Source organism: Setaria viridis, chromosome 3 (assembly GCF_005286985.2).
Source record: "Setaria viridis chromosome 3, Setaria_viridis_v4.0, whole genome shotgun sequence".
Lineage (NCBI taxonomy): Eukaryota > Viridiplantae > Streptophyta > Magnoliopsida > Poales > Poaceae > Setaria > Setaria viridis.
This window is the reverse complement of record NC_048265.2, coordinates 2,304,681-2,330,733: the sequence shown is the minus strand read 5'-3', so window position 1 is coordinate 2,330,733 and position 26,053 is coordinate 2,304,681. Positions and strand designations below refer to the sequence as shown.

General features: G+C 46.6%; 3 protein-coding genes across 3 annotated transcripts; 2 read left to right on the top strand and 1 right to left on the bottom strand.

Moving 5' to 3' along the window:
• Window positions 1-276: 276 nt before the first annotated feature.
• LOC117850567 (REF/SRPP-like protein Os05g0151300/LOC_Os05g05940) lies at window positions 277-2,308 on the bottom strand. Its single transcript, XM_034732422.2, has 3 exons — window positions 2,089-2,308; window positions 1,741-1,998; window positions 277-992 (listed from the first exon to the last, which is right to left on the bottom strand). Exons 1-3 carry the CDS (start codon window positions 2,146-2,148, stop codon window positions 543-545), a joined length of 768 nt encoding a protein of 255 aa, XP_034588313.1. The 5' UTR covers window positions 2,149-2,308; the 3' UTR covers window positions 277-542.
• A 17,590-nt stretch (window positions 2,309-19,898) lies between these two features.
• On the top strand, window positions 19,899-22,852 carry LOC117850047 (beta-glucuronosyltransferase GlcAT14A). The gene is made up of 4 exons (XM_034731825.2): window positions 19,899-20,661; window positions 21,404-21,479; window positions 21,550-21,665; window positions 21,744-22,852. Exons 1-4 carry the CDS (start codon window positions 20,094-20,096, stop codon window positions 22,259-22,261), a joined length of 1,278 nt encoding a protein of 425 aa, XP_034587716.1. The 5' UTR covers window positions 19,899-20,093; the 3' UTR covers window positions 22,262-22,852.
• Window positions 22,853-22,942: 90 nt separating this feature from the next.
• On the top strand, window positions 22,943-25,782 carry LOC117850048 (uncharacterized). Its single transcript, XM_034731826.2, has 2 exons — window positions 22,943-23,354; window positions 24,869-25,782. The coding sequence occupies exons 1-2, from the start codon at window positions 23,070-23,072 to the stop codon at window positions 25,622-25,624; spliced, it is 1,041 nt and encodes a 346-aa protein (XP_034587717.2). The 5' UTR covers window positions 22,943-23,069; the 3' UTR covers window positions 25,625-25,782.
• Window positions 25,783-26,053: the final 271 nt, after the last annotated feature.

Below are 26,053 nucleotides of genomic sequence, written 5' to 3'. Positions count from 1 at the left end.
AGAGCACATTATGCAGTTTTCACTAGTTACATGGCAGTTGCTCTATATTTTGCGCCAGCACCACCATGGAGAATTGTGCGGCCAAAATAATGCAACTTGGTGTGAACAACACTGAACAGAGCTGAAGCTGCATCAAAAGACCTACCTGCACAACAGAATGGGATCACATAGTCCAGATGAATGACAGGACGCTAGGCACCAGAGCCCAGTCTGGATGAAGATAAGCATGTATGCAGGCACGACATCAGCGATAGCAACTTCCAAATCCACAGTGAGTACAGCATGAATAATTTCTTCTTGACAACAGTAAACAGTAGACACCAGTATACACATCACGGTTCACGACATACCGTAGACTTCAGACAAGATGCATCACCACAATAGTGAACCAACAAAACAGTCACCACCACACATACTGCACCTTGTCATCAGTTCATCACACACAAAAGATTCATCAAGTACCTTACTACACCACTGACGCTACTATATTTGATTGATAATCGTTGATGCAATTCCGAGGCAGGTGGTCCAACTCTCATCTTCTACTGCGACGGGATGGGCTGCATCTCCGGCGCCGGGGCAGTGTCTGCCGTGGGGTACGGGAACACCCGGGCGAGCCGCTCGGTGGGCACCAGCGGGAGGTAGGTGGCCACGGTGCTCCCGCGCTTGGCACCGTCGCGCACCGCGGAGTTGTACTTGGCCGACAGCTGCGCAGCAGTGGGGAGGACCGCCCTGGTCACCGAGGGCACCAGTGGGAGGCGGTTCAGGGCCACCCAGGCCTCCGCGGCGCGGCGCTCTGCCACGGGCTCGTAGCGGGTGTAGAGCTCCCTGGCCTTGGGCTCAGCACGAGCGATGGCAGACTTGGCGAGGCCAGTGGCTGTGCCCACCAGACCGGCCTGGCGGACCTCCTTGGCAGCAGAGCGGGCGAGGGTGGGGGCTTCCTTCACCACTGGAGGGACGCGGCGGTCGATTTCCTCAACAGACTCACCAACCTGCAAGGGCCAACTGCATTAGTAGTCTCAAACAAAATGCAACAACTTCAGGCGTAAATTTTTCCTACTGAAAAAAATATAGTTCCTGAATAGTGAATAGACTGACCACAACATAATATCTGATCACCGTGACCAAATTTATAGCATTACTGAAAAATGTTAATTTTCCTTAACCATGAAGTGAGTCAGCATCACGGCTAAATTGCATAGCTATCATTCATGACCATGAACCACATGAATCTGCACATGTACAATGCATAAAAGGTATTCCATAGTCTCGGTGTTTGTGGTATTGAAGTCTCAGAAGTCAGGATTGTCTGATTCAACTCTATAGGTTGTCTAATTCAAATAAATCAATAAATAAAAAAGGTTGTCTAATTCAGAGGGCAAAACTGCCTGCCAATTGTATCAAGCTGCAAGGTTGTTAGATTCTGCATCGTATTCTTTTATCAGGAACCATAACTTAACTTGTGCTAGGTTGATTCAATCATGCACACCTCTAAAGAACTAACTAAACCCCAGCACCCTGAAACTAAGTCTCTGAAGAAACTGCAAACCATGCATCCAAAACGTTCTAACATGTTAATTGTACAAATTTCATCCTGAAACCTACAAATTTGGGGTCACACACCAGTACACCACGCAGAATGAAACTCAACAACCAATTTCTCGCTCCCAATCACGTCAGGCGATCAAATTTGACCAAGATGAATTAAAACAGACAACAAAGAAATGCCCTCCTCCTTACCTTGCGGTCGAGGAACTTGAGGAGGTCGAGCGGGACGGCGTGGAAGCGGTCGTAGACGGGCCCGACGACGGCCTTGACGGTTCCCTCGACGTGGTCGACCCCGGGGCGGAGCGGCCCCGCGCCCTGCTTGGCGTACGCGTACGCCGCGGCCGCCAGCACCAGCGCCTGCGCCGCCGCCTGCTGCACGAACTCGAGGTAGCGCAGCCTCTCCTCCTCCTCCTGGGTCGTCGCCGCCTTCTCAACCCTCACCTCCTCCTCCTGCGCGCACGGAAATCAAATCAGCACCCCGAGGAACCGCAACAAACCGAAGCGAATCGGGGGGAAATCCAAGAACAGGCCATCTCTTACCGCGGTGGGCTGGTTGTTGTTGGCGATCGGGGCGTCGTTGTTGGTGGACTCGGAGGCCATGGCTGTTCTCCGCGGAATCGAGAGCTGCTGAATCGAAGGAAAGGTTGGATTTTTCGCTCGGTTTGTTTGGGTTTTCTTCTTCCTGTGCTCGAGGGGATTCTTCGGACTCGTGATGAGGAAAGGTCGGGTGGGGAATCAGGGTGGTTTTATAGGGAGGTAAAACTTGCGGCGAGTCCATTGACGGTTCGGTTTGAAGGAATTTCCACTATATTTTTAAATAAAATTTTAAATTGCTTACTCGCTAAGCAGCTTAATGGAGGCGTGCGTTTCGCATCCAGCGGCTGGCGTCCGGCGACCGCGTTGGGGCGTTGGAGGGAGATGGTGACGTGGCGGCTTCTAGAAGGGGCGGGTCCGTGTCGCTGCGGGTGGGGTCTGGGACGCGTGGGGCCCAGAGGTCGGTGGGTGGGGCGGTGGGGACGTGACGTGGGGGCGTGTTCACGCGGTGAGGTGGTGTGAAACGCCGTCCGCTGGGGCTTTCCGTTTCAGCGGGTTTTCGTTTATTTTTTTGGAGGATGCAGGGTTGTATTTGTTGGAAACAACGCCGAAGCTTCGAGAGGGCAGTCCAAGGTTCGTGGTTCGTCAGAAACTGAATTTCTTTTTCGACGGAAAAAGAGAACTTTATGGCGCGTGATATTTTTTTTTATTTTCGTAGAATGTTTGGCGATCAGAGTGATCGTGCGTCATAAAAAGTTTTGTAAACATTTTCATTTGTGCGAATAAAATACGAGAAGAAAGAAAGAACGCGCGCTCTTTTAGGCATGCTTTTTTATGGTTACTGGTTAGTAGAATATACATACTCAGCGAGAAGAAAGAAAGAATCGAAGGCTGGCGCTGAATTGCTGACCTGAAGAACTGAAACCTGCATGTCGAAAGCTATGGTCGTACAGCGTTGGATGCTCAGGTGAAGCCTTCTCTGACACAACTACCAAACCGTTTTGGTCGTGAACGTGAAGGCGCTTGCAGTGTTGGCATCTGATGAAAGACTGAGGTAGTTACTGAATCCACCATTCTCAACGAGGATAATACACAACTACCTCGACTTACCAGGCGCAATTTATCAGATCGGCACAAACAAACTTTAAGCAATTATCTGAAAGTTACGAGCCCCTCCAAAATAAAAATTCTTTGCATGCCTGCTGCTCCAAAACGGGGTTTGGACATCCGATAGACTGTAAGCTCGCGGATGGGCTAATTCTGGAAACTGCCTCTCATGCAGAAGAGCACCTGAAACTGCCGCCCACCTTTGCACCGACTGCTGATTCACCAAGCGGATTTGGGGTGACATTGCCAATTGGATAGCCACAAGCGATTTGCTTCTAGATAATTGGCTGCAGAGGAACTCAGTCCATCAGTAATTGTCGGTGCTGGCTACTGCGGGGTGCACGGATCGGTGCGGCCTTAAATCCCTCATCATCCTAGTGTGCTGGGAAATCTGGAAGGAGCGCAATGCTAGGATCTTTGACCACAAAGAATCTACAATGCAATAGGTTATGCAGCTTATTAAAGACGAAGCGTCCATGTGGATGATAGCCGAGGCGAAGCACCTAGCAAACCTGCTACACCGCTCCTAGTGTTGGTTACTTGGTAACCCCCTCCTTGGTGAGGGGTGGGGGGATTTTCGCTTTTTGTTTTTATAAATTGTAGCTCTACTGTAAACCTGTACATATTTTGCCTGTTTGGGCCTTCATCCTCTTTTTAATACAACAGGTAGCTCTCCTGGCGGTTCGTTCCGCATCAATCGACGCTTCCCTGGGGTCTCCTCCATCTGCACCTCGACATTGGCATCTGCGGCCCTGGGCGCAGATATGACGGCATCCTCGGCGACATCCTAGCGCTGCAAAGACCTTGGTTCGGGCCCCTTAGGTCCTACCACCAGGCCACTCTTGCTCCTGGCATGGACAAATGTCGTAGATGCAGCTCCTATGGTTGCCTCAAGAGTCCAACCTTCTGCATGGGTCCTGACGCCAGCGTCGTGTAGGCTCGACTCATCCTCCATCACAGCCTCCTTACTCGGTTGGCGCAGCACAGGGACAGAGTTAAGCAACATACAAACAAACTTCCAACAATGTACGATGCCATGATCATACTCACAACATGCTCTTCTTCACTCGGAACTTTGGGTGTAGGTGCTGGCGGCGGCAGGATCGGCTCCTTCTGCTTCCCCCCGCGGATCTCCATTTTTAGCCGCTCCTTGAGCCGCTTTGCGTCAGCCGCGGTTGTCTCAAGGAGCTCGGCCTTCTTCTTCTTGGCGGTCGGGCTAGGCGATTCAGAGTCATCTCTTGGCACCTCTGACGAGATCTCCGCAGGGGATGCCGCCACCACGACGGGTGCCTTTGGCTTCGTGGCACCCCTCTTCTTCTGCTTCTTCTTCTCGGCCTCCGACTTCTCCACCTCTAGCGCCTTGGACTCTACCACCTTGAGATTGGTCTGGTGTGTCCGCCGCGCAGTAGGAGGCGTGCCCCCAGCCTCCGTCCCACCGCCTTGGACCGGTACGTCCTCGTTGGAGTCGTCAAAGGATGAGTCCGACTCCCAGTCAAGGGTGGCAAGCGGCTGGTCGGTCTCGCTGGTCAAGTGAATCTTGGTTCGCTACTGCTCGGCCTCTCCGGAAAACGGCGTTGAACAGAAAAACTCATACTCTCAGTTCTAAAGAGTAAAATAGAATCAGGCAAAAACAAACGCAAAAGCAAAGCAATCAAGCCAAATGATGAAATCAAGATCTTACCAGGTCGGCCGGCCTCACGAGGGAGTACACCTTGGGGCAGTGCTTGTTCTTGATGACGCCACCGAAGAACTTACACACCCGGCTGGCAATCTTTTCCCGGGTAACCTTCTGTTGTGCCTCCCGGGTCGGATCCAACGGCCCCGAGTACTCATACGCTGGGTGGACCCTGTCCTTGATCGGCTGTGTCAGCCTCTAGCGAAAGTTGATGCTCACAGCTCCGGTTGTGAGCCCATGACCTTTTAGGTTGGCAATCTCCTTTAATAGCTACTTCACCTGGACCATTTCCGCGGAGGTTGGCTGGTTTGACCATTCCGGCATTGTCACGGGTGCATACCCAAGGCGGGACTGTAGCTCGGGCTTCTGATTGGTGATAAGAAACCATTCCTTATGCCACCCCTTGTTTGAATCCTTGAGTTTCAGATCAAAATACTCCAGGACCCTCTTTGGCTGCACCGAAAATCCACAACCACCGATCAATCTTGGCTTCCCCTTGGCTAACACAATTTTTAGTTGGTAGAAATATCTCTACAGATTGAAATGGGGAGGAATGATGAGGAAATCTTTGCAAATGTGGATAAGAATTGTGATGTCCAAAATGGAGTTAGGGTTGAGATGCACTAATTCAATCTTATAGTACTCTAGCAACCCACGGAAGAAATCCCCCGTCGGGATCTCGAATCCCCGCTAGAAGAACTTTGCAAAGACGACAGCTTCAGTCTTGTCCTCGATGGGGAACTTCTTGCCCGCGGTCGCCTTCCATTCCAGGAGGGACTTGGGACTAAGCAGGACGCGGTCGACGAGGGCTTGGATCCTCTCCTCAGTCATCACGGATTTCACCCAGTACATGGATGGATCTAGTGCCTGCTCCGCCTCCATTTCTTTGGTTTCTACTCCTCGGGACACAAATCTGATGAAGGTGGGCCTATTGGTTCGCATGCGGCGGAGAATGGCGGCGCGGTGGCAGTGACTATAGCCTTTGGGCAGAGGAGAGGTGGATGCAGCTTGCGGACATGGCGGCGTGACCTAGGGCTCTTAGGCGCGGCGGAGATGGCATTGGCGACGGTGGCGCTTGGGGGCGAGTGGAGTGGAAGTGAAAAGGAAACCACGCCTCTTCAGCTTTTGAAAGCATTGACGGAGTAAACCTAGCGATGGAATCCACAGGTCCCCTATTACGGCACAAGCGATGGACGGAACCCGCGGGTTTTTCGTTAAGTCTCACGGCGTGCCTCCGTGGCTCTGCCAGTCCTCGCGCTTGGGGGCTGGGTGCTTACTCCAGGTCAGCATGCCTCCACGGCTCCGCCAATCCTCGCGCTCGGGGGCTGGGCAGCTATTTCAGGTTGGCGTGCCTCTGCAACTTCGCTAGTCCTCACGCTCTGGGGTTGAGCGCTATATTTGTATCCCTTTTATGATGGAATAATACATCAAATTATTGACCATTGGGCCAATTAGTTTAATTGCTTCAATGCTCGGGGGCTACTCCATATGGAGTGCGTCTTGCGACGCCCTCCATGTGCTTCCCTTCGATCTACGTGATGTCAGACATCCCGGAGCTCAGCAGTCGCTTAACTATGCGCATTTGGTCATACGTGTGTGGAAGCTCAATTTTTCTTCCTTTTTGGGCACTGCACAGCCTCTCCATCAATAAGACGACACCACACCTTCAGCCGAGTACATTACAAGCTTCGTTGCGCATCCGTTAGCATCCTGTTCGACTCCACATCGCTCGGGGGCTTGAGGGATAAGGGTACCCACAGGTCCCTACCGACCAGGACACTGGTCGGCCCTAACAAGTGGGCCCACCCGACCATGCCGTGCGGGCCAAGACACGAAGACGCGTGGAGTACAAGCTAGGAGGCCGGACGAATCAATTCAGCCCGGATATCACGGGAGACTTATTGTAAACTGACTCTTAGTTATTTTCCATATAACAACCGACTTGGATTAGATCCTATCCGATTGTAACCATAAATCGTTAGCCTATATAAGGCGGCCAGGGGTGTCCCCGAGGATAACTCATCCCACCTCACGTTAACTCTTTGCATCTGCGATCAGCAATACAACCCACCAGAACACAGGACGTAGGGTATTACTCTCCGGAGGTTTGAACCTGTCTAAACCTTCCATCTCTGTGTTACCATTTGAGTTCTTGGTCTTACGAGCTCCCCCACCTACAAATCTACCACTTGGGTAACCCCCCAGTGGATTGCCGGTGACCAAATGCAACAATGCCTCTATTATCCTAGCTTACCGTTTACAAGTTTAGCATTAGGCTGATAGGATTCTCAGTTTTTTTGCACAAGCCCACGATGCCTCTCTTGAATGGCATTTAAAATCAGATGCAAAATTACGCACTTCAACTATTGATACATGTGTAGAAACATACACCCCTGGCCTTCCATATGATGCATATGCAGAAAACATGTGCTCCTTCAACAATCTAAGCATAAACAATTTGAATCTCAACCACAATAGAATAGATTGATAACCACAAAGATCATAGACACTAGCTAGCAGCCAGATGCTAGAAGCTAGCAAGTACCAACAGTAACCACAGTGACTTAAGTAGCAAAGCGGTACTAATAGAATATAAAGATAGACTTAACAATATGGTAATGGATTAATAACCACAAGGATCATAGATCCCACGACATTATTCAGTTTATCATCCCACATAAATCTCACAACCATCTTCAGGCAAAGTTATGATAGGAACAATATACAGGGGTACAAACAGGGACTGAAATGGTTCAGATGGAAAGCAAGAGAAAAAGACACAACGATGGAATTAAGTAATTAGACTGATCCTCTTCCTGCGGAGCTTTTTTTTTAAACGGAAATGTTTCCGATCTTCCCGCGGAGCTAATAAGCAAATTATGGTTTGCTTGGCCGGAAGCTCTTGTAGATGGAGGCTGCAACTGGCATGAGACCCAAAAGCGCGATTTGAACCTGCTCTGAGGTGCTTGTCTTGACAGTGATCTGCCCGCTCAGCTTGTTGTTCAGCCCGAGGTGAAGCGCCATTTTTGAACCCATCCCGATGGAGAATTGGGACTGCAAGTTAGCACCCAGAGCTAGGTCCTGACGCAACTTCATCAAGGAAAGACCCAGGGTTGACAGAGACTGGCCAATAGGACATTCTTTGTCCTTCAGGCGTGCCTCCAAGTTAGCTCCATATGCAGTGTCCCCTTGGACTCGCATAGCACCAGTTTTAGCAACAAGTGACAACCTCTTCCCAAGATAGAGCTGGTCCTCAACCTTCAGTCCAGTTGCCATAGTGTCACCCAGGAAAGTCACTAAGAATCCTCCGGTGGTCCTGTTCTTCTTGATATTCTTTATTTTGGACTCACCACGGAGAATATACGCAAGCTGTCGCCCAACAGTCTGGATGTCAAAACCAGCAAGTGATGATGCATTCTCCCCATGCTTTGCTGCGATTGAAGAGTCCAGGTGGATGCTGAATTCCTTCTTGTTCTTGGTGACCTGAACTGCTACATTTGCTGGGAACCTGTTAAGGATAGCAAGTGTCTCTTCCACGCTTATTGCATCATAACCACAATCATGATCCCACCCGTGTGCATCTAAAACAGGCCTTGCCTGGACAGTTGAAGTTGGCTCCAGGAAGCGGTACCGGTATGTGGGATTGTCACAATCAAATGAAGGAGGAAGTACCATGTCAGGAAAGGGTGGAAGCTGATCATATTCTTCTTCATCATCAGCTTGTTCTACATCAGAATAGTCATCCAATTCAATATCAAAATTACCTTCATTGCCACCGTGCTCAACCAAAAGTTTAGGGTGGGATCTTGACTGCAAGAGGGAGCACAACAGGAAGTGAAGAGCCAGGGAGCTGAAATGGAACCCAAAATGATTTTCTTGATTAGGATCATGAAGCTTCAAGAGTGAGTTGGCTTCAGATAATATTTTTGAGGAGTAGAACAGGAGCAGCATCTGATGCCTCCAGCTTTGGCCATTTGGAAGCACTTTCTGACCCTCACTGTTTCTCCTGCAAGAAGGATGGTTCTCGACAAGGGCTACTGGGTTCATCAAACGCATATCTCCTGCAGCCTGCCTGATCGATTGCTGGATAATGTGGGAACTCTGAGCCATTATGACATCGTATGTCATGGGTGCGCCATTGAGACCTTCAGGAGTAGAAGCAGCATGTGTGAGAGCAACAATGGCGTCGAACCATATGGATGACCCAAGAATAGCAGTAATGGTTTTTAGAAGAGGCAAATCACTAAGATCACGGCTCAAACAATCTAGACGATCCACATATAGGACAATATCTGGGGGGCACTTCTTGATATATTTCTTGACAGCAACAAGTATCTTTCTGTTTGATCCTTGGTCCATCACGCTGGGTCGAAGACCTGGTGTATCAATAATTCTAATCTTGACACCATGCACATCACCAACAATTTCTCGCATACTGGTAGTTGCTAAGCTAAAGGCATCAGTTTTCAACTTCTCTTCACCAAATATAGAGTTGATAGTTGCACTTTTTCCAACTCCAGTCTTTCCAAGAATAAGAATGTTGCATGAGAAGTTCAGATCCTCTTTCCTCTCTGCTTCAAGAATCAAGGCCTTCTTCCACGTATAGTCAAGGCTGAAAGCTTGGTTTGTTTGCCTTCCATGAATGATGCCCTCAACAAGGCTAAGACGGTACAATACTTGTGCCACTACCATTTCTTCAAGGGTAGCTCCTAATCTATAAACCAGACGCAGAAACTTTACCCGGATCAACTCAACCTTGTCATGCAACTTCTTCTCTTCCTCGATCATCTCTTCAGTAGGGTCATCGGTAAGTGCTAGCTCTGAGGTGATGAATAGGTTTGATCCGGCAGGTTGATGAGGTGCAGTTGGCCTCAAAGAAGGGCTTGATGATCCTAGACCACCTGCCCGGTCCATATTGAGTATTCCAGAACCATCTTGGGAAGAAAATATGATATTCCCATATGAGGGTCCACCAGTGGGTGCCAAGGTAGCATAATCAAACCCCTTGTCCCCATTATCATCACCATCATCCTCCACCGCTTCACTTATAGTTGCCAAGCCTTCGGCATTCTGCTCCTTCCCATGACTATCCTCGAGCACACTATCTGTACTTACTGGATCAAATTCCTTTACGCTTCCATCATGCACAACCTAGATTGATGCATTGATTGAATTGTTAGGATTCCTAGTAGAACCAACATTATTAGAAGCAAAATTAGATTGAGAACTTACTATTATACTCACCTCACTCACTGATTCAGGCTTGACATCGATGCCTTCTACAAGAACAACATCTTCAATCTCTGTAGGCTTCACAACACCAATGTCTTCTACGACATCAGCAATATTTTCAACCTCTAAAGGCTTCTCGGCACCAAATTCTTCCAGCGCTTCACTTGAATTTTCTAGTCCTCCGGCATTCTGCTCCTTCCAAGGACTATCCTCAAGCACACTGCCTCCACTAGATGGATCAACCTCCTTTACGCTTCCATGATGCACAATCTAGAAAGGTGCATCAACTGAACTGTTATCATTCTTAGTAGGACCAACATTACTAGTAAAAAAATAGATTTAAGACTTACCACTATACTCGGCTCGCTCGCTAGCTCAGGCTTGACATCGACACCTTCTATAGCCACAACATTTTCAATCTCTATAAACTTCTCCACACTAATGTCTTCAATGACAACAGCAATATTTTCGACCTCTAAAGGCTTCTTGACACCAATGTCTTCCACCACTTCACTTGCAGTTACCATACCTTCAGCATTCTGCTCCTTCCAAGGACAATCCTCGAGCACTCTATCTACACTAGCTGGATAAACCTCCTTTACGCTTCCATCATGCACAACCTAGATTGGTGCATCAATTTAGTTTTTATCACTCCTATTAGAACCAACATTATTAGCAACACAATTAGATTGAGAACTTACCACTATACTCACATCACTCACTGATTCAGGCTTGACATCGACGCCTTCTATTGGAACAACATTTTCAATCTCTGTAGGCTTCACAACACCTATGTCTTCTACGGTAGCAACAATGTTTTCAATCTCTAAAGGCTTCTCAACACCAAAGTCTTCCACCGCTTCACTTGCACTTACCAGTCCTTCGACATCTTGCTCCTTCCAAGGACTACCCTTGATCATATTGTCTCTGCTAGCTGGATCAACCTCCTTTACGCTTCCATCATGTACAATCTAGAATGGTGCATCAGCTGAATTGTTATCATTCTTAGTAGGACCAACATTACTAGCAAAAAAAAGATTTAAGACTTACCACTATTCTTAGCTCGCTGGCTGGCTCAGGCTTGACATCGACGCCTTCTACAACCTCAACATTTTCGATCTCTATAGACTTCTCCACACCAATATCTTCTTCGACAGTAGCAATATTTTCGACCTCTAAAGGCTTCTCAACACCAACATCCTCCACCACTTCACTTGCAATTACCAAACCTTCAGCACTATGCTCCTTCCAAGGACTATCCTCGAGCACTCTATTTACACTAGCTGGATCAATCTCCTTTACGCTTCCATCATGCACAATCTAGATTGGTGCATCAATTGAATTTTAAGCATTTCTAGTAGAACCAACATTATTATTAGCAAATTAGATTGAGAACTTACCACTATAGTTTCCTCACTCACTGATTCAGGCTTGACATTGATGCCTTCTATAGGAATAACATTTTCAATCTCTGTAGGCTTCACAACACCAATGTATCCTACGGCAGCAGCAATAGTTTCAACCTCTAAAGGCTTATTGACACCCAAATCTTCCACCGCTTCACTTGCACTTGCCAGTCCTTCAGCATCCTGCTCCTTCCAGGGACTATCCTCGATCACTCTATCTACACTAGCTGGATAAACCTCCTTTACGCTTCCATCATGCACAGCCTATATTGGTGCATCAATTGAGTTGTTAGCATTCCTAGTAAAACCAATATTATTAGAAACAAAATTAGATTGAGTACTTACCACTATACTCACCTCACTCATTGATACAAACTTGACATCGACGCCTTCTATAGGAACAATATTTTCAATCTCTGTAGGGTTCACAACACCTATGCCTTCTACGGCAGCAGTAATATTTTTAACCTCTAAATGCTTCTCAACACCAAAGTTTTCTAACGCTTCACTTGCACTTGCCAGTCCTTGAGCATCCTGCTCCTTCCAAGGACTATACTTGAGCACATTATCTCCACTAGCTGGATCAACCTCCTTTACGCTTCCATCATGCATAATCTGGAATAGTGCATTAGCTGAATTGTTATCATTCTTAGTAGGACCAACATTACTACAAAAACATAGATTTAAGACTTACCACTATACTCGCCTCACTCGCTGATTCAGACTTGATGTTGACGCCTTCTATAGGAACAATATTTTTAATCTTTGTAGGCTTCACAACACCTATGTCTTCTACGGTAGCAGCAATATTTTCCACCTCTAAAGGCTTGTCAACACCAAAGTCTTCCACCACTTCACTTGCACTTGCCAATCCTTCGGCATCTTGCTCCTTCCAAGGACTATCATTGAGCACACTGTCTTCACTAGCTAGATCAACCTCCTTTATGCTTCCATCATGCACAATCTAGAATGGTGCATCAACTGAATTGTTATCATTCTTTGTAGGACCAACTTTACTAGAAAAAAATGATTGAGGACTTACCACTATACTTGCTTCGCTCGTTGGCTCAAGCTTCACAACACCTATGTCTTCTATGGTAGCAGCAATATTTTCAACCTCTAAAGGCTTCTCATCACCAAAGACTTCCACCACTTCACTTGTACTTGCCAGTCCTTCGGCATCCTGCTCCTTCCAAGGACTATCCTTGAGCACACTGTCTCCACTAGCTAGATGAACCTCCTTTACGCTTCCACCATACACAACCTGGAATGGTGCATCAACGTATTGTTATCATTCTTAGTAAGACAACATTACTAGCAAAAAAACAGATTGAGGACTTACCACTATACTTGCCTCTCTTGCTGGCTCAGGATTTACATCGACATCTTCTACAGCCACAATATTTTCAATCTCTATAGACTTGTTCACACCAATGTCTTCTACGTCAATAGCAATATTTTCAAGCTCTAAAGGTTTCTCGACACCAACATCTTCCGCCACTTCACTTGTAGTTACGAGGCCTTCATCATTCTGCTTCTTCCAAGGACTATCCTCGAGCACTCTATTTGCACTAGCTGGATCAACCTCCTTTACGCTTCCATCGTGCACAACCTGGAATGGTGCATCAATTGAAATGTTAATGTTCTTAGTAGGACTAACATTACTAACAATAAAATTAGATTGAGACTTAACACTATACTTGCCTCGCTCGCAGGCTCAAGCTTGAAATTGTTGCGTTCTATAGCAGCAACATTTTCAATCTCTATAGGCTTCTCGACACCAATGTCTTCAACTGCTACAACATCATTTTCAACTTCTAAAGGCTTCTCAACACCCACATCTTCCATCACTTCACTTGTAATTGTCAGAACTTCGGTATTCCGCTCATTCCAAGGACTATCCTCGAGCACAATGCCTACACTAGCTAGATTAACCTCCTTTATGCTTCCATCGTGCACAACCTAGATTGGTGCATCAATTGAATTGTTAGCATTCCTAGTAGGATCAACATTATCAACAACAAAACTAGGATTACCACAATTCCCACCTCACTTGTTGGCTTAGCAGGTTTGACATCAACGACTTCTAAAGCAACAACATCTTCAATCTCTGTAGGCTTGTCAACACCAATGTCTTCTACTGCAGTAGCAATATTTTCAACCTCTAAATATTTCTTGATACTAACATCTTCCACCGCTTCACTTGTAGTTACCAGTCCTTCGGCATTTTGCTTCTTCCTAGGGCTATCCTTGAGCACATTGTCTTCACTTGCTAGATCAACCTCGCTTCCATCATTCATAATCTGGATTGGTGCATCAATTGAATTGTTAGAATTCTTAGTAGGATGAACATTACTAGCAATAAAATTAGATTTAGAAATTACCACTATACTTGCGTTGCTCACTGGCTCAGGCTTGACATCATCACCTTCTACAGCAACAACATTTTCAATATTTGTAGACTTCTCCACACTAATATCTTCTATCGTACCAGCAATATTTTCAACCTCTAAATCCTTCTCGAGACCAACATCTTCCACTGCTTCACTTAAAGTTGCAAGGCCTTCGACATTCTGCTCCTTCTTAGGGCTATCCTCGAGCACACTATCATTTGCTAGATCAACCTCCTTTACGCTTCCATCATGCACAACCTTGATTGATGCATCGATTTAATTGTTAGCATTCTTAGTAGGACCAATATTAATGGCAACAAAATTATATTGAGAACTTACCGCTATAGTCGTTTTGCTTGCTGCGTAAGGCTTGACATCGGCACCTTTTACAACAACAATATTTTCACTCTCTGTAGCCTTCTCGACACCTATGTCTTCTATCGCAACAACAATATTTTTAACCTCTAACGGCTTCTCGACACCAACATCTTCCACTGCTTCAGTTGCTATTGCCAAGTCTTCGATATTCTGCTCCTTCCCAGAACTACCCTCGAGCATACTGTCTACACTTGATGAATCAACCTCATTTACGCTTCCAGCACGTGCAACCTGGATTGATGCATCAATTGAATTATTAACAATCCTAGTAGGACTGACATTATTAGCAACAAAATTAAATTTAGAATTTACAACTATTGTTGCCTTGCATGCTGGCTCAGGCTTGGCAGCATCATCTTCAACACCAACATCCTTCTTTGTTGATTCTTTCGTGGCTTCATCACCTCCTAAAGCCACTATATCATTGTTTTCTTCCTTCTCAAAAGCTAATGGACATTTAGCTTCAGCAAAAGGGGCTAACAAATCCTCTAGTTCTGCTACCACAATAGTAACAACAGGGACCCCAACCTCATTTTTCTTGCCCAATTTACCACCATTTCCACCTCCATAACCTACCTTCTCACTCTTCTCACCTTCTAAATCTGGCTTCTCCACGACCTCAGTAACCTTTGCTTCCACCACCATACCTAGTTCCTCCTCCCTCGGTTCACCATTATCCTCACCTTTTAGTGTATCGGGGGAAGCCATAGTGTCCTCCTCCTCCCCAAATTCACCGTTATCCGATTTGGGCTCTGCTATTAGCGTTGGTGTCGATTTTGTCATAGAGAAGTCAACTTCTTTTTCCCACACCACTAGTTCCCTTCTTCCATCATCCTTCATGGCCTCTGCCGTACCCAAGGCCCTATCTTCAGCATCCTCTATTGCCTCTTCCAGCTCCCCACCACCATCCCCTCCTTTATCACCCTCCATCTCATCATTCTCGACTTCTATCACATTTGTCACAGCCTCAAATGTGCCGTCATCATCAACCTGAACTTCATGATCAACAACATCAATATCATTTTCAACCTCCTCAGGGTCATTATTCTCCTTGCTTGATTTTGGTACCAATTTTCGAGACAAGATACCATCAACATTTGAAGCAACAATATTGTCAACCTTTGTTGGCTTCTCAACATTGACGCCTTCTACTATAACATCAACATTTGCAACCTCTGTAGGCTTCTCGACGTTAATATCTTCTATCGCAGCATCAAAATTTTCAACCTCTAAAGGGTTCTCGAGACCAACATATTTCATTGCTTCACTTCTAGTTGCATGGCCTTCGTCATTCTGCTCCTTCCCAGGACTATCCTTGAGAACATTGTCTACACTTGCTGGATCCACCTCCTCTATGCTTCCATCATGCACAACCTAGATTTGTGCATCAATTGAATTGTTAGCGCTCCTAGTAACACCAACATTATTAGCAATAAAATTATATTAAGGACTTACCGCTGTACTCGCCTCTCTCATTGGCTCAGTCTTAGTGGCCCTATCTTCAAAATTAACATCCATCTCTATTAATTCTTTTGGGGCTTCTTCATCTCTCATAACCACTATATCATTGTTTTCTTCCTTCTCATAACCCAATTCACTATTAGGTTCAACTAAAATGGCTACGTTATCCTCTGGTGCAGCTATCTCAACACTAACAACGGAGACCTTAGCCTTGTTCTCCTTGTCCAATTCGCCACCATCCCCACCTCCATAACCTACCTCCTTACCTTTCTCACCTTGTTGTTCCAGCTTCTCGTACTTAGCCACTGCAGCCTTTGCATCATCTTCATATTTATTTGCAACATTTGCTTCTATTGTAACACCTACTTTCTCCTCCTGCTCATCACACAATTCACCTTTATCCTCACCTTTCGACGTATCATGGGAAGCCACAGAAGCATCATCCTTTCCCAGTTCACTATTCTCCGACTTGGACTGGACTGTTAGTACTGGTGCCGGTTGCAACACAGAGACGCCAGGTTCTGTGTGTTGTGCCACTAGTTCACTGCTGTCATCATCCTTCACGGCCTCTACCACACTTAAGCTCTCGCCTTTAGCATACTCTTCCACCTTTTCCATCTTCCCACCATCATCCCTTCTTCTGTAACCCTTCACCTCATCATTCTTGGCATTTGCCACAACTAACATAGCCTCAGTTATACAATCATCATCAACTTGCTCTTCATGATCAACAACTTTAGTAGCACATTGATACTCCTTAGGATCATTGTTCTCCTTGCTTGGTTCTAGTGTCAACTCTCGAGACAAGATACTGTCACCACTACAAGCAGCAACATTTTCAACCTCCATTGGCTTATCGACATCACCATCTTTTGCTATAATAGCAACATTTTCAATCTTTGTAGGCTCATCAACACTAATATCTTCTACCCCAGCATCAATATTTTCAACCTTTAAAGGTTTCTCAGCACTAACAACTTCTACCACTTCACTTGCAATTGCTTGGCCTTCGACATCCTGCTCCTTCGCAAGACTGTACTTGAGCACATAGTCTTCACTTGCTGGATGAACCTCCTTTATGCTTCCATCATCCACAACCTGGATTGGTGCATCAATTGAATTATTAGCAATCCTAGTAGCACCAACTTCATTATAAACAAAACTAGATTGATGATTTACCACTGTACTTGCCTTGCTTGTTGGCTCAAGTTTTGCAACCTCATCTTCAACACCATCCTTCTCTGTTGATTCTTTTAGATTTTCTTCACCTTCCACAACTACTATATCATTATTTATTTCCTTCTCATAACCCAATTCACCATTAGCTTTTGCAAAAGGGGCTCCCTTATCTTCAACTGCCTCAACACTAACGGCGGAGTGATCAACCTCTTTCTCTTCACCCAATTCACCACCAACCCAACCTTTGTAACCTACCTCTTCTTCCTGATCACCTTCTGGTTCCGACTTCTTCTTCCTATCATCTACCAATTTATTCACAACCTTTGCTTCCACCGCAGCACCTACTTCCTCCTCCTCCCACGCCTCTTGCAATTTACCTTTATCTACACCTTCCAGCACATCGGGGGAAGCCAAAGTAGTGTCATCCACCCCGAATTCATTGTTCTCCAACTTGGACTCCAGTGCTGGTGCCACTTCCAACACATCGACGACAACTTCTGTGTCATGAATTGCCGGTTCCCTACCGCCATCATCCTTTATGGCCTCCCCTACACCCGAGCTCTCGCCTTTAGCATCCTCCTCCTCCTCCTCGCCACCATCATCCTCTCCTTCACCCTGTGCCTCATCATTCTCTGCCTCCAAACTCCCAAAACCCCCACCTTTCCCCTTCAATCCCACATCCTCCTCTTGCCCACCCACCACGACTTTCTTGTGCTCCTCCTCCTCCCCCTCCCCCTTAGTCATCATCGCCTCGATTTTCTTGGGTGCCTCCTCCGCCACCAGGGCCAGGTTCTCACCCTCCAAGGGCATGACTCGGGCCGCTTCGGTGGTGGTTGCCATAGCTACCTCAGCTTTCTTGGGAGGCTCCTCCTCCTTTGCTATTGAGGTGGGGTTCTCTTCCTCCATAGGTCCGAATAGAGCGGCACCAATGGTGGTGGCCGTGGTTGCCACTTGCTCCACTAGAACACAATGAAGCAAAGAAAACAACAATTATGACAGCAAGCTTAAGGAAGGGGTGGGGAAGCGATGAGAAGAGAAGGTGATGATTTTATGTTGGGTCAGGTTCTGCGCCTGGATTAAATTATTTCCCTAGCATTTATAGATGGGTTGCTTTGAATTTCAGATTTCTAGCTGGAAAACATATATGCTTTTCAGTTTGGTTTGTCGTGCACAACATCACAAATTAGGGTGAGATGGCAAGGCAAGGCAAGCAAGCAAAGCTAGGGATGAGACATCTAGCAAAGCTGTCCTCACACTTTTTTGTTTATTTGTTTTGCTTTGCTAGATACAGCACATATGCTATAGTTTGTGTGTTGGTTTTTGCAGCATCTATCACGAATCTTTTAGTTCTTTCGGTGGAAAATATGCTTTTAGTTTAGTTTTTCTTGTAAACTTAGGAAAAGATAGTGTCACACAATTACACAACACAAGAAGCCAGATGGGTACGACGAAAAGCAAATCTATCCCCTTTCTCCCCAGTACTTTTTGTTACTTTCTTTTGCTTTGCTAGATGTAGTACGTATGTAGTGGTTTGTGTGTTGGTTTTTGTAGCATCTACCATTAAGTTTTTGGTGTTTTCCAGCGGAAAATATGCTTTTAGTTTTGTTTGGCTTGTAAACTTAGGAGAAAATAGTACCACATAATTATACAATAGAAGAAAGCTAACTGGGTGACACAACAAACAAAGTTCTCTCCCACCCTACCTATTGTTGCTTTATTTTGCTTTGCTAGTGCAGCACGCATGTTGTGGTTTGTGTGTTGGTCTTTCTAGCATCTTTCAGCAACTTTAAGTTTTTTTTGAAAAATATGCTTTTAGTTTGGTTTGGCTTGTAAATTTTGGAGAAGGTAGTGTCACACAACTGCACATCACAAGAAGACAAGAAGTCAAATGGGTGAGACGGCAAGGTAAGAAAGCAGATCTTGGGGGCTAAGGTGATGATAATAAGGTGGTCCTTTTCCCCTTTTTGCTGCCTTAACTTTGCTTTTTTTTTTGCTAAGTGTATGTTGTGCCGGATGTTTTAGTTTTTCTTTTGGATTTGGATTTCCGTTGCCTTTTATAATTTATATATTCCTATTTTGTAGTTCGCGTGAAAAAGCATCTTATTATATAGTTCTACTATGATCGAGTTTTAGTGCCTTTGGTATTTGCTTTAGTTGTATTACTCTTTTGGTGACAGACAACGTCACCCACAATCTTAAGATATACCATACTATTTTGTACCGTAAACTATATTACAAATTTCGGATCAAGCAGTATTTAAGTTCACTCCAATGGCTACAAGCTACATATGCTATGACAAAAAATGTGGATTTTGCACGCTTCGACTAGACAGCATTTTACGGGTTGGGCTGACAAAAAGGCCAGTTCATTTCAGGCCGAAAATTTGTGCCCAAGAACAGCCTGCGGGCGTTATCGGGCCGAGCACGAGTTGCTCGTTCTTTTTAGTTGAAAAATAAATAAAATTAATTATTTGTGTGGACTTGGGCCGGTCCGATTTTTTTCGATCTGAGTTTTCGCTGACCACGCCGGACCCAACAGATGGCATGGGCAGGCTAAAACCCATCGGACTCGTGCCAGGCCCACGGGCCGGGCCAGGCCAGGCTTAAAATGCTCATAGCTTCGACCATACCCATGCCGGATTTTCCTATTTGCATATGCAATGATACTTATCTTTATATTGAACGCATACGTAGTTTTTTATTTGAAATATGCCACCATGCTGCCTTTTATTTTTTATTTTTATTAAGGAATGCCGAGCTTTTAGTTTTTTAGGATTGGGCTTTTATTTAGAGTACATGATGCGTGGGCGGTTTGGCGCTGCCCAAAATGAACATATAGCGCGCTGACGATGCTGGCCCGACCAGCCCATCTGTATTCATGAAGAATGTACCTCCTGCGCCTGGGCTTTTACTGGGTCCGAAAGTAGGCCCGAGCAAGATGTGAGCCCATGGCCCAATTTCCACGCGGTCCCCGAGAACTCCGCCCACTCGCTCGAACCAAGACAAAATTGCGATGCTCCGTCCTCCACGTCGCGCCGCCGCTTCTAACCCTCCGGCGACTTACCGCCGGCGATCCGGTCCGCGCTGCGCCGCCACACCATAGCCTCCTCCTGAAGCGCACGTGATCCTACGCCTCGTTCGTCTCCCTCATCTGCTCCGGCTTCTGAGCAATACGTCTGAATGGGCACGGGGATGGGGGGTGCGAAAGGGGGCGCGGGCGGCGGAGGCTGGTTGCCCGGCGAGCGGTGGTGGCGGGTCCTCTTCCTCGCGCTGGCTGCCGTCTCCTTCCTCATCTCCCTCATCCTCCTCTTCCTCTCCGCTCCGCGCCTCCGGCTCCCGGGCGTCGCCCCGTCCGCCTCCGCCGCCGCCGTTTCCACCGTCCGGCGAGGGCCCGACGCGCCGCCCTGCCTCGCCTACCTCCTCATCGGCGCGCGCGGCGACGGGCGGCGGCTCCTCAGGCTCCTCCTCGCGGTCTACCACCCGCGCAACCGGTACGTGCTCCACCTCTCTGCCGACGCGCCCGACGACGAGCGCCGGAGCCTAGCCGCCGGGGTCTTCGCCGCCGCGCCCGCGGTTGGAGCGTTCGAGAACGTTGCTGTTGTCGGCAACCCCACCGCGGGGACGCCCGTGGGCTCCTCCGGGCTCGCTGGCACGCTCCGCGCTGCGGCCGTGCTGCTCCGGCTACACCCTGACTGGGACTGGTTCGTCACCCTCAACGCCGCTGACTATCCCCTCGTCACCCAGGACGGTAGGCCAACAGCTCAACACTGGCATCTGTGCATCTCTAGATCAGGAAAAAAGATCTCTTTCCTGCGCAAATTTCACTTTATGGTCATGGAATGAGGCGCATGGGGGGTTTCTAATTCATTGGATTAGTTGGTCCAATCTAGGTTACAAAGAATAGTGATCCTGCCAAGGCACATTTGGGGTAGTCTTCTTCCATTATTATATGGACATTGCAAGTACAAGTAGTCTTCTAGCTAGGACATTGAATAGAAATGTAAGTTGTGCTTGTGCTGGCTGTAGCAAATAGCAAATGTTTATAACTCGGAAGAGCTGGACTATCAGTCAACCATGCACATTTCGTATAGTTCCAATTGCCTATTGGGCACAATGCCAGTCTTATTTTGCATAACAAGTTGAACTGTCAGTATAAAAATTAATAGTAGGAGGCTCCCCTTATTCATTGAATAGTAATGCACATGCCAGAACTGGCACTGCTGCTATACTTATCTGTTAGAGCGCACAATCAAATGTATAGGTCTGCTGTAGGGCCTATGTCAAATGATGTTCATAATTACAAATTGTGTTATACATCCCTCTTGAATGCTAGAACACAATCATGCTTATTCTGGTTCTCCACATAAAAACCTGTCTTTAACAGATATATCAGCTTGAGGTGCTTCATTAATTATTCCAGCTAGTCATGCACATGTGATTATCTTTATTAATTGATAATGACAAATCTTTATGTTTTCTCCCTGTTGCAGACCTGATTCATGCCCTATCCTCTGTTCCAAGGGACCTTAACTTCATTTACCACACCAGTAACATTGGATCAAAAGAGTATGGGCCATCTGACCTTGCAAATTATATTAGCTGTTTTGCATTGTTACTGATAAAAGTTTCTGCGCAGACCTGAGAAAGTGCAACAAATTATAGTCGATGCTGGAATTTACTTGTCAGGGAGAACCAACTTCTTTCGAGCAACACAGAAACGACCAGCTCCTGAGGCTTTCAAGTTCTTCACAGGCATTTCTTGCTCTCTGCGCTTGGTTCGTTTCCATTGGTCTGAATTATTTCCTTACCCATACATCTCCTCCTGAATAGGTTCTCCATGGGTCATTTTAAACCGGCGGTTTATAGAGTACTGCGTTCTTGCTTGGGAGAATCTCCCTCGGATTCTTCTCATGTACTTCAACAACATAATACAACCCCAGGAAGGATATTTCCACTCAGTCATCTGCAACTCACTGGAGTTCCGCAATTTCACTGTGAACAACGACTTGAGGTTTATGCAGCGGGATGATCCAGCTCAGACAGAGGCCCCTTTTCTGAGCCGGGAACACTACGGTCAGATGGTGGATAGTGGGGCGCCTTTTGCAAGGCCGTTTCGGGAGAACGATCCTCTGCTGGACCAGATCGACGGCAATATACTCAAGCGTTGGAGCCGTGGACCTGTTCCTGGTGCCTGGTGCTCAGGGACGAAGAGGTGGTTCAGTGATCCATGTTCCCAGTGGGGCAACGTGAACATTGTGAGACCAGGCCCTCAAGCTGTGAAGTTGCACCAATACGTAAATCAGACTATAGAAGAAGCAAAGTCTAGGAGCAACTCATGCAGGCGGTAGCAGCATTGATGTCAGTGGCCTCATATCCCATGGTTGAAAGCTATGAGCTTTTTCCAGGGCTGTCCACTCTGCTGAATAAATTGCGGCTACCTGCCTGAACGGAAACAAGCACTCTTGGCACCTGAATATACACACGGCCATGGTCCATGGAGGACTGCTCTGCAATTATCATAGTCACAGATGAGGAGTTCCACTTCGATCTGCAATTAATCTGCGCAATCCCCATTTTGGCACCTACGACACCGAAGGCAGATAGCTTAGAGCCGATGATAAGCAGAGGCTTATATAACTACTGTAGTTTATATGCTGTGGTCATTTGTTGAACGGCTTGTGTTAGTGCTAGCAGATGAAGTTGTGAGACCCTTATGCTCTCAGGTTTGTCAGGACTGGAGACATTGTAGAACAAGGGATCTTGTTAGTCCTACTGGATTACTGATAAGCTTTGTGCTTACATATGCCTATTCTTGTACCTGGAATAAGCCTCCAATTGTCCCAATTTCCCCCTTTTGAATTGTTGTACCAATACTATTTTTTTTCCTTTTCTGAAGAAGACTCTACTTGCTAAATGAATGGTGATTCTGTACTGGACTACTGATGCTGTACGACACCGCGGAGGAATTTAATACTACCTCAATTTGTACAAAAGAGCCTGTTCCATGCAAAATTGAAAAGAGGCGTACAGTGCGAGAGAGAGAGAGAGAGAGAGAGAGAGAGAGAGAGAGAGAGTGGTGTTCTCGTTCTCGGCACTTCCCCTGTTTGGCTGCTTGGCACTGGAGCACGGAGGGCCGAACAGAACAGTCGACGAGCCATGGTGAGGCTTCGCGCCGGCGAATCTTTTAAGGCAGGAGAGGAGCGGCGGTGGAAGGTCCATGAAACTGCGGGGAAGAGAGCAACTACGACTCGGGCAACCCCTGGCGTCCGCAAGAAGAGCAAGGGATCCGGCTCCCCCGATGCGGCAACGCCGGCGTCGCGGGAGCGGCCGGGGAGAGCTGCGGCAGCGGCAGCGGCGGCGGCGGGGGACGCGACGGTGGAGGACACCGACGCCCTCGACTGCGGCGTGTGCTTCCTCCCGCTCAAGCCCCCCATCTTCCAGGTAAACTCTAAACCCTACACGTAGCCGCCGATGATCCATACCGTACAAATTAGCAGCATTTCGTTTGTGGAACCACAAGTCCTGCAACTGCAACCAGTCAGTATACATAGCTATATTATGAGTTTTAAGCAACCTGATTTCTAGCGATTCCTCGTGTCCACCAACTGAAACCATGGGACATGAGCTCTCTGTCTGTACATCGACTGCATACTGGTGACATTATAAAATTAGTATTCTTGGCTCATGGATGCCCTCATTTCCGGCAAAGCCAAAGCGTCACTTCTATACCTACAAATTGCATAACTTCAATTTTGTCATTTGTACAGCAAGACCCATGATTGAAAATAATTTGCCACAGACAAAGAAACTCCATGCTCAAAGTACATGATTTTTTTTAAATGTGTTTTTACACTGTTTCCATTACTCCCAGATTACTGTCATCCCACAAATTCTGCCCTAATTACAACTCCATGACCCTGCACTATAAACCTGATACCGAAAATACAAGGAGGTTGTTTTATCAGCCCCAATTGATATAAACACATCCATCCTTGACTGGCTACAGCAGCACGGCCAGGAAATAGAATCTTCCTCAAACAGAAAGATGGTCTGCAGATTCAGCCTTGTCACACAAACTGCATTTACTATCCCAGTGGCAGCTGCGTCAAGTAATTGATTTCTAGTGAGTGTTATGTGTTTCAAAAGAACCCGCTTAATATGGCAATCAGAGTAGAAGCACTGGGATGGGGCTCTGAAACATATTATTTAGTAGGCTGTAGATCCAATTTGCTCTTTGTTTTCCTTTGGTATTTGGTCCCAAACTTTCAACCAAGAACAGTCCATTTTCTTACTGTCCTCATCAGGTTTTCCTCCATTATCTGTGCCTCCACCTCTCCACTGAAATTGTATACTAGGCTATTAGCAGCATGTGAACAGAAGGAAGGTTTCATGATTTCCCACTAATTAGAGTCATAATTCAGGATTTATTTAGCTCTATGCCTTAATGAGATGTGGGGTCAGTTTGTCTGTCTTGCATTTGAGATCCCATTTCGCAAAACACCCTCTATCCAAGTGATAAGTGAAATAATCTAGAGCTGTCCCAGATTTCAATGTAACGGTACTATGCTTCATTCATTACCCTTCTTTTATCTTACGGAGCAATTGTTGCATAAAAAAAGGCTCATATTATTACGAATAAATCCTAAGAATTGAGGACATGGTAGTGAAAGTTTCCATAGCTTGGAATTTAGTTGAAAACTGATTGTCTCAAGCATAGACATTGCAAGCAATTTCTATCTGCATTTTTACATCTATTTAAAGCCATTTTGAGATATAGCTCATTGCAACAAATCACTGAGCATAACATGTTCTGGCTAAAAAAATGATTTTTCTGACTGTTCTTTTTGGAAGTTCTCGGTTACCTCTGATTTTTATCTTTGAGCATAGAACAGTATGTTATTGATTGATTCATGGATAATTCCATCTTCACATGCTGGTGACATGTGCCTGTGCAGTGTGACGAGGGCCATGTGGTGTGCTCGCCGTGCCGTGACAAGCTTGCGCCAAAGGGCAGGTGCCATGTTTGCGGCATTGCCACGCATAACTACCACAGGTGCCACGCCATGGAGCGCCTGGTGGAGTCCATCTGTGTCCCGTGCCCGAATGCAGCCCATGGCTGTGGTGCCAGGCCAGCTTACTACGATCAGCATGTCCACTGCCAGACGTGTCCACATGCACCACGCCGCTGCCCGGGCAAGGACTGCAGCTTCCTTGGTTCTACAGAGGCGCTCCTGGACCACTTCACCGGCGCACATGGATGGCCTTCCACCACCGAGATCAGAGCCTTTGAGACATGCAGCATTCCCCTCTACGATGGATTCAACTTCATCCTCGTTGAGGACGATGAGGATGACGATGATCATTTCACCACTACCAGCAGCAGCAGTCGGTACCTGTTACTCCTGAACGTGATGCGGCAGCCGCTTGGCCACTCCATCACCGTGCACTTCATCGGTCAAGAATTGCGCTCAGAAGGACTAAGATGTGTGCTCAGCTACTCACGGGTACAATACCACCCTGATCGTCATAAGTTCCTGGGCAGCCATTCTCTGCAATCTGAGATCAATGTAGAATGCATGGATCTCGCCGATAGGCTGCCCGACCCTGCTGATTGCTTCCAGTTCATAGTGCCGGATTCCGTTCTTAGAAACATCGACAAGAAGGATGCTATGCACATCGAAGTCCGTGTCGACATCATCAATCTGGAGTAGTTATCTGTTGTTTTTGTTAACTAGGACCTCATGTTGCCCACCACTTGTTTCATTTCTTGGTGTTTGTATATGCATGCAAGAGTTGATCAAGACAAGTAAGATGGCAATGACAAAGTTCCAAAACACATATACAACATGTCTTCTACCCAAACTAAAAATCACAGAATAGCAGATCTCATTATGAAGACATCAATCATCTGACAAGAAGCCTTGTTGGCTTGGGCCAACATTATGAAGACATCGATCATCTGACAAGAAGGCTTGATAGGCGTATGCGTAGCACCTAATGTTGCAGTGGGATGAGGGTCAACTGAGAATCACCAGATCGCGCTTCCTTCTCACCCTCCTCTTCAGTGGACAAAGGATTATAGTAGAGGTCTTCGCTAATGCTAGTGTTTCTGGTGCATCTGAAAACATATTATTAGTTAT

What these genes read in the sequence shown, in the direction of transcription:
- LOC117850047 (XM_034731825.2), top strand. Translation starts at nt 20,094, where the DNA reads ATGGGCACGGGGATGGGGGGTGCGAAAGGGGGCGCGGGCGGCGGAGGC. An exon ending in TCCCCTCGTCACCCAGGACG is followed by an intron (nt 20,662 to 21,403) that starts GTAGGCCAACAG and finishes TCCCTGTTGCAG; the next exon opens with ACCTGATTCATGCCCTATCC. An exon ending in AGTAACATTGGATCAAAAGA is followed by an intron (nt 21,480 to 21,549) that starts GTATGGGCCATC and finishes GTTTCTGCGCAG; the next exon opens with ACCTGAGAAAGTGCAACAAA.
- LOC117850567 (XM_034732422.2), bottom strand. Translation starts at nt 2,148, where the DNA reads ATGGCCTCCGAGTCCACCAACAACGACGCCCCGATCGCCAACAACAAC. An exon ending in ACAACAACCAGCCCACCGCG is followed by an intron (nt 1,999 to 2,088) that starts GTAAGAGATGGC and finishes CCGTGCGCGCAG; the next exon opens with GAGGAGGAGGTGAGGGTTGA. An exon ending in TCAAGTTCCTCGACCGCAAG is followed by an intron (nt 993 to 1,740) that starts GTAAGGAGGAGG and finishes TGGCCCTTGCAG; the next exon opens with GTTGGTGAGTCTGTTGAGGA.
- LOC117850048 (XM_034731826.2), top strand. Translation starts at nt 23,070, where the DNA reads ATGGTGAGGCTTCGCGCCGGCGAATCTTTTAAGGCAGGAGAGGAGCGG. An exon ending in TCAAGCCCCCCATCTTCCAG is followed by an intron (nt 23,355 to 24,868) that starts GTAAACTCTAAA and finishes GTGCCTGTGCAG; the next exon opens with TGTGACGAGGGCCATGTGGT.